A 9,213-nucleotide genomic window follows, 5' to 3' on the forward strand; every position below is an offset into this window, starting at 1 on the left:
TGTCCCAGCTGCTCCCAGAGCATCTTCACATCATCCCTCTCCCCAGCCAAGGCTCTGAGAGGTAGGTGTGGCAATGTATTGTTTATCTGCCATCCCTCTCTCATGCATTGCCAGTGGGGCACAGCTTTGACCAAGCCAGACTACCCTGGGAAGATAGTGGAAGCAAAATAAGATTTCCCCAGTGCCCTGGAAGACCACAGGCAGGGTGCACCTGACAGGCAGAGTTCAAAGCCAGGCAGGAAGGGAACATCTGGCTCTGAATAGAACACATTGAGATCTTTACCCCTAAGCACCCCCCCCAAAGGACTGTAAATACAGATCAAAGTCTACAGTGTCCACACAGAGGAGTGAGTTGGAGGGGCTGCTCACACTGAAGAAAATGACCCAGGCAGGACAGAAATGAGAGTGTGGAGGGGACATGTGGGTGGCTTCTGCATAGGGAAGAAGCCACCTTCTTACTCCTTCCTCCCCTCCCTCCCTGACTTGGCTCCCTCCCTTCTCACTCTGCAGCTCCCCTCTCCTGTCCAGCCCCTTAAGAGCTACACTGTAGGTCTGATCTCCTGCTTCACAGTGAGCCTCCAGCAGCCCCTGACCATCCCAGAAACAAGGACTCAGTCCACCGCTGTCGCAAGACCCTGGGCCCTTGGGCTTCCCACGACAGCCAGTGGGGCTCCACTGGTGAGCTGGGACACTTTGGCTTTTGCACTTTGTGGGAGGCATGGCTGGGGGTCCGGAGAGGTAGGAAGATGGCGCACTGTGCTGGCGGAGCGGGACCTTGGCGGCAGGTCTCAGCACTCTGCAGCAGCACACACTGGTCCCGGGCTCCTGGCTGCTCCTGTCATGTCCAAGGTGAAGACAGGCAGATCACCATTTGCACCTGTAACACTCCCTTGCCTCCTGCCTTCACCCTTCAGCCTCCTTCCTCTTTCCCCTCCTCTGTCCTGCTGTACCTCCCCCTCCTCTTCCTCCTTCTCCCTTCAGCTGCTGCCTGGTTTGCTCTGCTCCTCCACTCCCTAGCCTCCTCTTCTTCCCCGTCTCTGTCTTGCCTCTGCTTTCCTTACCTTGCCTACCTCCTTTGTCTCGTCTGCCTTGATTGAGCGCAGAGCCATTTCCTGAACATTTATTACGCGCCAGGCTTGGTGCTAATTCGGGAGAGGCAGGAAGACAGGCGCCCAGACTCCGCCATCCGAGTTCAGAGCCCGGGATTCTCCCTGCTCTCCCCTTCTGCGCCCTTTTCTTGCACCCTTGCTCAGCATCTGTGCCCCTCTCCCTCTTCTTGTGACCCCTCTCCCTTGCTTTTCCTTGGGCCCTGCGCTGGCATCTGCAGCTCCATGGTGGTGATGGGGGTGGGGCGCACCAAAGGCTGGGGTCCCGGGTGATTTGGCTGTGTGTATCCCCCACTCAGCTGTCCCCAGGTGCCAGGCAATGAATAAGACATGGCACCCAAGACCCATCTATGAAGCCTGCCTCCTTTCAGGGCTAAGACCAGATGGAAATGACTTCTGTTAGCTCAGCAGCAGCGTAGTGGCCCAGAAGCCCTGTGCTGTTTATTAAAAAAGAAAAATAAACAAGGAAGTGTGACAGCCACCTCACTGTCTATGTGGGGAGCGATTCTAGAGCAGTGCTGTTGACAAACATGCCTCTAGGTAATTATAAAAGATGCCTCCAGCTCCTCTCCCAGCTCGCATCCCACTGTGATGGAGACAGAAAGTGACAGGCAAGAAATGGGAGAGGAGGCTGACGCGCCAGGCGGACGCACGGTGAGTCTCTTGTCTCAGCACATGGGGCTACCCACAGTAAGAGGCAAGGTCACCTGGCTGGCCATCCTGTTTGTCCTTCTCTGAACTTGTCTCCTTGCGTCCACGGATGGGGGCAGTGCTGCAGTCAGGGATTGGAATAATAATTTCTGTTACTTATTAATGATTGAAGACTGATAACTGTCCGTGACTGGTATGAATTAGCCCTCCTAGCTGTTTGCTGCTACTGAGTGATTGGCACCAGAGCAATGGTATCAAGGACTTCTCCCCATCCTCCTCCCCACCTGTGAGGTCGGTGCTAGGAGTAGAGGGCGGGGAGATGGAAGGGGCGCTCCCAGCACAGGACAGTGAATGACGAATGGAATGACGGTAGACTTGAAAGGCAGCAAAGCTTCGTCCTGTCCCAGGAGCAGCAGAGCAAGGCAGAGTAAGAGGCTGGGAGATGGCAGGGGCCTGGGGAGCCTGGCCACTCAGCAACTGCATTTCAGGAGGGCAAGGCTGGTGAACAGGTGGCTCCCCGGCCCTGGGATCTCAGGATTACGGGTCTGTGCCCTGTCCAGTGGTATCAACACTCCTCCCCTCAAGTGACACAGGACACACACATCTTCATGGAATCTTTTAGCAGGACTCCGTGGCTCCAAGGACCTCCCACAGGTGTTTAGCTGGGCAGTCCTGCCAGCCCTGAAGGAGAGAGGCTGCGGAGTGGTTGAAGCTGGGACCTCGAGAGCCCTGAAAAGCTGGGTCTGGGTGCCTGTCTCAGTCCTTTCAGGCTGCCATAACAGTAGTGAACTGGGTCAGTAAGAGACGACAGAAACATGTGCCCCAGTTCCGGGGGTTGGGGAATGGAAGACCAAGGTGCATGGATGGCTTTCTTCTCAGGGTCTTCTCACATGAAGCAAGGAGCAAGGTAGCTCCTTGGCTTCTTTTATAAGACCATGGGTCATATCAGGAGTTTCACCCTTATGACCTCACCACTGCCCCAAGGCCCCGCCTCTGTCACTTTGAAGGTGAGTCCTCAGCCTAAGAACTTCAGGTGGGTGTGCAAATATTCAGTCCGTTGCAGTCTGTGAGTGCCTCTTTCCCTGGAAAAAACCCTAACCCCTAGCCAGGCTGCCCTCCTGTGCCCTCTGAGGTGTCCCCTCCTGGGCCTTCACACTGATTTCCTTCTCAAATTTCATGGCCACTGGGCCCTGGCTGCCCCATGCCATGAGGGGTACAGGTGGAGACGCCCAGCTGCGAGAGCAAGATGTTCTTTCCGGTTTGTACCAGAAGCTCAGCCACTCTTGGTGCAGGGAAGGTCGACTCCTGCAGCTATCCCCCTGTCACAGTCAGAGCCACAAAGCCATAGAGCCGTGGGCCTAATCCGTGGCAGCCTGTGTGTGGGTATCCACCTCTCCAGCGTCCACAGCTTTGTCTGCAGTGCCAGAATGCAATAGCACTCCTTTCTGCTTTTTTAAAATGAATTATGGCTTTGCTGGTAGGTGAGAAAGGGGTAGTTTGTCTTCAAGGGAGGACGCGTAGATTTTATTTGTTAAAGGCAAGGTGGATGAACTCTGGTTTCTCCACTTTAAAGGATGCTCTGTATTTTCCAGTCTATAATTTTGCCCCACCATGAGGCTCCTCCTTTCCACAGGCAACGTGATTTTGGCTCAGCTGCTACAAACTCCCTCTGTGTAAAAGCCGGGGATGGTACACTCCCAGAATAGACACCGTCTGTCCTCGTGTGTATTGATTTGGTTTCAAGTTGATTGCATGCGACTCTTTTGCTTGGGGGGGGCAGTTTTGATCTGTGCCCCATCTCCTTGAAACAATGACAGGTGTCCCAGGGAACCCCAGTGCTCAGAAGCCCTGCTCAGCAGGACTATCCTCTGGGCCTGGCCCTCAGTAAATAAATTACCCCCTGCGTGTCCTGCTCCAGTCTTGGAGGAGCAAATTACTGACTTCACAGTAGGCTCTTCTATGCTCAGTTCCATCATGTCAGATATGATGCCTCATAAATCTAAGTCATCCATCCTAGCTGCAGCGTTAATCTACTCAAATGTACTTAGCTGGGTTTAATTATAGACAGAAATTGCATTTCAGAAAGCAACAAGAAATCATTTACATGGCTTGAATTTGCACATTAAATCATACGGTTCATTTGAGAATGCGGTAGGGATGGTGTTTCCAAAGGGGGGAAAAATAATATTAGTGCCTGCGTTCAGTGGCTCTCATACCAGTTGCACCAATTGTATGAACTGCACAGTTTCTACTGTCTGCATCTTTTTCCCTGGACAGGATGAATGCGGAGGCCGGAGATGCTGAGAGCAGAACCTGGAATGTGCATAGCAAGGCCTCAAGAGATGACTCTGTTTCCCCCTGCTCTGCCCGCAAGCAAAAGTCCTGTCATTTTGGAGGCGGTGAAGGCTTTGGTGTCCAGAGAAAGCCCATGGAAAGAGCGGGAGCTCTGTCCTCTCCTGCAGCTTCTCAGAGTCCAGACACATCCCCGCTGCCCAGGGAGAAGCTGCCCAGTCCATCAGCAGCACTCTCGGAGTTTGTGGAAGGACTCCGAAGGAAAAGAGCCCAGAGAGGCCAGGGATCCCCATTGGGCCTGGAAGATTGGCCTACACTCCCCATTTACCAGACCACTGGTGCTTCCACGCTTAGGAGAGGCCGGGCTGGCAGCGACGAGGGAGATCTCTCGCTGAAGCTACAGTCAAAGTCGCCTCTGGGGGTTGAGGGGGTTCCTGGCCCATCGGCTGGTCTCTCGCGGTCCACCAGTCTGAAGTGCATATCCTCAGGAGGTGCTGAGGGCACAAGCCTGCCCCCGGAGAGGCTGAAGACCCGCTTCAGTTCCTGTGAGGCTCTCTTAGAATCAGGGCCCAGTGTGCGGAAAAAAATGAGCTCCCCGAGCAGCCCAGGGGAAGTGCTCTTGTCGCCCACGCTGCGTCCCCGGAGGCGCTGTCTGGAGTCCTCAGTGGATGATGCAGGTTGCCCAGACCTTGGCAAGGAACCACTTGTCTTCCAGAACCGCCAGTTCGCTCACCTGATGGAGGAGCCTCCAGGCAGTGAGCCAGGCAGCTGGACACTCCCAAGCCTCAGCTACGCACGCAGGGCCAGAGTGGACTTCGATGATTTCCTCCCTGCCATCCGGAAGCCCGAGGCACCTGCATCCTTGGCAGGGGCAGCTGCAGCCGAGCTCCAGGTTTCCAAGCGTTCAGGCGTCCACTTTGCGACGGAGGAGGCTGACCGCTCCTTTCTCTCAGGGATCAAGACCATCTTGAGAAAGAGCAGGGAGTCCAAGGAGGACCCTGCTCACCTCTCTGACTCATCCTCCTCCTCCAGCTCGATCGCATCCTTCAAAAGTGCTGACAGCATCAAGAGCCGGCCGAGAGCCCCTTGCCTCGAAGGCGACGGGGGTGAGCGGATGTCCCCTGAGAATAGAGAGCCGGGCGCAAGGAGGAAAGAAGAGGATGTGGAGAGCATCATGAAGAAATACCTGCAGAAGTAGGACTGAGTGCAGGTAAAAGCAACAGGTGGGGAGCCTGTCCTTCTGGGTCTGGGCACCTTGTAGAGCTGCTCTTTGGCCTTTAATCTCTTGATTGCTTATGCAAGGGTGTTAGGAGATTTGGGCTGAAGTCCTGTGTTGGTGGCTGCAGAGCTTCTCTGAAGGGGTTGCTTGCTTCTCTATGCTAAAATACAATTGCAGAGAAAAGCAAGAGGATCCTGGGGTGAGGATAGAGGAGGGCTCAGGCTTCTCAAGTTTCTCTGGCTCAGTCTCATTTTCCTATATCCCATCTCTCTACCTGGGGACAACAGGACACAGTGGTGAGACATTACGGAGGTGTCACAGCCCTTCAGAAGGCCAGGTGGGCAGAGGCTGTGGAACCGTGGAACCCACTCTTGCATCATATAAAGAGAGAAACTGAGGCCCAAGGGGGGAAGTCACGTGCAGAGATCACAGCACCACGATGGGAGAAATCCTGCTTCTCTCTGCCCTGGCTTCTGTACCTGGCCCTCATCCTGGTTCTTCTTTGGGATAAACAGAGGAAGAGGGATCCCCTGCTACCAATGGCTTATTTTACTGAGTGTATATATCAGCCAGTCATTTAGCATTCAGGATATCTCCAATGGAGGGGTTAGCATTATTTATTCCCATCTTACAGGTTGACACATTGAGGATCGGAGAGGATAAGTCACTTACGCAAAATGGCTCAGACAGAACTGAGATTTAAAGCTAAGAATGTTCCTTTTTATCTGTAGTACTGCTCCATGGGTGCATATTCCAAGCATCTTCAAGAGTGATATCAGAGCTGCCCAGCCACCCACGATGCACTTCCGCCTCCCAGCTCTGCGCAGGGCTCAGGTGGTCAGACAGCCGCATCCATTCTGCCCTAGCCCCCAGACCTCCTCACCAGAGTGGGTCACTGGTCTCCTTGGTGCACACCTGTCTCTCTGACAGGCACCCTTAGCCCATTGAGGAGTTGATGCTCCTTTCATGGAGACAAGCCGGGACTGCATCAGAGCAAATTAATTTGACTTAACATGGCCTTCTCTCTGCTCTCAATTACCAAGTAAAGATCTGATATTCATTTACATTATTATGCTCTCGGGGACATGGAGAGCAGTTTCAAAGGCCAAGTAAAGGGCACACGGCCAAAAGGGGAACAGTGCTTAGCAGAAGTCGTCACAGAACATCTTGTCTCTGCCAGTTTTTTTTTTTTTAAATCTCAAGGCCTCTTCCTCCCCTGGGTGAGTGCGTCTGGAAGGCTGCTCTGCTTCATAGCATGGCACCTGCATACAGCTGCCTGGGTTTCCCAGCTACACAGAGAAGCCCTGCTCCCCACACTGCGCATGGCTGGTGGGCTCTGGAGCCCTCAGATGGAGTCCCTCCTTAGCCCCAGTCCTGTGACCTTGGGCAGGCAGCACCATCTTGCTAAGCACCTCTGTCCTCTGCTGGAAAGCAGGGACAACAATGTCTGCCACTCCAAATCCCACTGTGGGCTTGAGGAGAGCACGAGAGACCCCAGCATGGAGCCTGGAAGTCAGTGGATGGCTTCACGCCTGATTACCTTGCACTTGGGAATGTGGGTCATGTGCCGCTCAGCTTTCCATTCCTGTAACAGGTCTCTGAGCGAACCCACTTATGTGGTGAGGAGGGTTATTTTGGCTCACAGTGTGGGAGGTCTCAGCCCTCGCCTGGATGTCCCTGCTGCTTTTGGGTCTGTGGCGAGGCAGCATATCATGGCAGGAGCATGTGCAAGGCTGCTCTCCTCAGGGTTGGGAAGCAAAAGAGAAAGAGATGGGACCCACAATTCCACTGAAGGGCATGATCCCAGGGCCCTGAGATCTACAGCTAGGGCTCACCTCTTAGAGCTTTCACTGCCTCCCAAGAGCATCAAGCTGGGAACTGAGTCTTTACACATGGACCTTTGGGAGGCATCTAAGGTCTAGTCTGTAACAGGTCCTTCAGGAAATCTGCATCAGCCTTTTCCCTCCCACTGCCTGTGCTGTGTCATTGTACTTGGTAGGACATCCATGGAAATGGCCCTGGGAACACAGAACTCCAGGCTCTTTCGCCCACCATTCTCCCCATCAAAACATACCCAGCTTACATCCCGTTCACCAGCTCTGACCTGTTTGCTTCCAGCCTCCTGAGATGCAGCTGCCCTTGGAGACTTCTAGACTCCATAGCTGTTTGGAGAGAGACTGGCCAGGCCTTTCCAGAGCCCTCTGGGCGGAACCAGCATCACAGCCAACCTCCAGAGGCCAGATGCACCCGAAGAGTCACGTCCTGCCAGGGGCACGGGGCTCCACATGTGATTGGTCTGTGTGAAATAAAGTTGGCTTCCTTGGCATCTTTTCTGCTGTCCCTGACCTTGCCACCCGGGATGCTGGAAGGTTGATGGGGTGCACTGGGGTGTAAGGGTCCCAAAGAGTAGAATCAGCCTACACTGTCATGCAGGGTGCCCACTGCCATTGTTCTTCAGTGTACATGCGGTAGTAGCCTGCCTGTTCTTCGCGTGACACCTTTAGCTGACATGTGGCCTCCTCCGGGAAGTCAGATGCTCTCTCTCCATGCTCCCTGAACCTCTGACACAGCTCTTTTCTGTCTCCCCACTTGCGCATTTACATTGTGTGTGGATAAGTGTGCGTGAGCATGTAAGGAATGAATGAATGAATCCATGAATCCATGAGCCAGTGAACAAATAAATGAGCCCATGTGTGCTGAAGGCATGGGCACGTTGACTTATGTGTCTCCATCAATGTGTGTCCATATTAAGATTAGAGAACCTATGATCACCCATACAGCCCCCTGTCTACCTCCCCCTACCCCCAACCCTACCACCCTACTCATCAACATAGACAGGCACCAGAAAATGTAGCCCAGCCCATCTTCCAACTTATGGTGTACAGATGTTTCTTCAAACCCTTTTGAAGTATTCATAACAATAAAACTATCAACTGATACTTTTTGATCACCGAGTGTGTACTGGCTGCTGCGCCAAGTATTTTACATGGTGTGAATCACTGCAGCTTTACAAAGTCCTGAAAGATAAATGTGCTGATTTATTCCCTTTTTACAAAGGTGGAGCTGGTATATTTATCCTAGATTTATTCAGGTAGCCACTGCGGCCTCTGTGTAAATTTCCACTAGACAGGCTCCATGCCCTGCTCCTAACATTCCTCCAGTCCCCAGGGCTGGGGCCAGTCACAGACCTGCCTGGGGAGGGACTTCCTGTTTGGATCCCAGATGGATTCTCTCACTAGGGCTGTGGTGACAAAGTGCTATCGAGTAAATGGCTAAAGCAGGACAAACATGTTTCCCGTAGTTCTGGAGGCAGGGTTAAAGTCCAAGCTCAAGGTGTTCACCAAGTTGTCTGCTCCATAGGTGTCTGAGGATCTCTCTCTTTGGCTTCTAGCTGGCCGTCTTCCCCTATCTCTGGGCATCATCTTCCTCCATGTGTGTTTGTCATGTTCAAACTTCTCTTTTTTATAAGGACACCAGGTATATTGGGCCAGGGGCCACCCCAGTGGCCTCAGTTTAACTTGATTCCCTTTGCAAAGCCCTTATCCTTAACCCAGCTCGCATCTCTTCCTTCTTTGTCTTTGTCTTCATCTCTGTCAACTTGGTGTGGACCTAGATACTACCCAGCCTGTACTAGCTGGCTGATGAGAGCTCATGCCAGCAGAGAGGGCCCCAAGCCCTGAACCTTCCCCAGAAGCTGTGGGTAGCAGCAGGCAGGGGTGGAGGATGGGGTAGGAGGGAATTCACCGTGCCCCTCTCTGGAAAATCTGGCTGTTTGGCTGCCTCTCTGGTGGAATGAGTTAGGAAGTGGGGGCTGTTCTCATGGGGCTGGTACATTCTTCCCAAGCTGTTCACAGGCACATGCTATCAAAGGACCAGCCACCTCCAGCTGGCCATTCACAGGAAGGCCTCTGGCTCACTAGATGGACATGGATTCCTCTGGCCATT

General features: G+C 53.3%; 1 protein-coding gene across 3 annotated transcripts in view; it reads left to right on the forward strand.

Annotated features, from left to right (window-relative positions):
• Myo18b (myosin XVIIIB) overlaps positions 1–7,985 on the forward strand; it is a 279,250-nt gene extending 271,265 nt beyond the window's left edge. For all 3 annotated transcript variants that reach the window (XM_023711848.1, XM_023711846.1, XM_023711845.1), the window contains 2 exons: positions 4,035–5,259; positions 7,387–7,985. In XM_023711848.1, the coding sequence (XP_023567616.1) occupies positions 4,035–5,247 (1,213 nt within the window). In that variant the 3' untranslated portion in view covers positions 5,248–5,259; positions 7,387–7,985. The remainder of the gene's footprint in view (positions 1–4,034; positions 5,260–7,386) is intronic.
• The last annotated feature ends 1,228 nt before the right edge of the window (positions 7,986–9,213 follow it).

This window comes from Octodon degus, unplaced genomic scaffold, assembly GCF_000260255.1.
Source record: "Octodon degus isolate 3935 unplaced genomic scaffold, OctDeg1.0 scaffold00021, whole genome shotgun sequence".
Taxonomy (NCBI): domain Eukaryota; kingdom Metazoa; phylum Chordata; class Mammalia; order Rodentia; family Octodontidae; genus Octodon; species Octodon degus.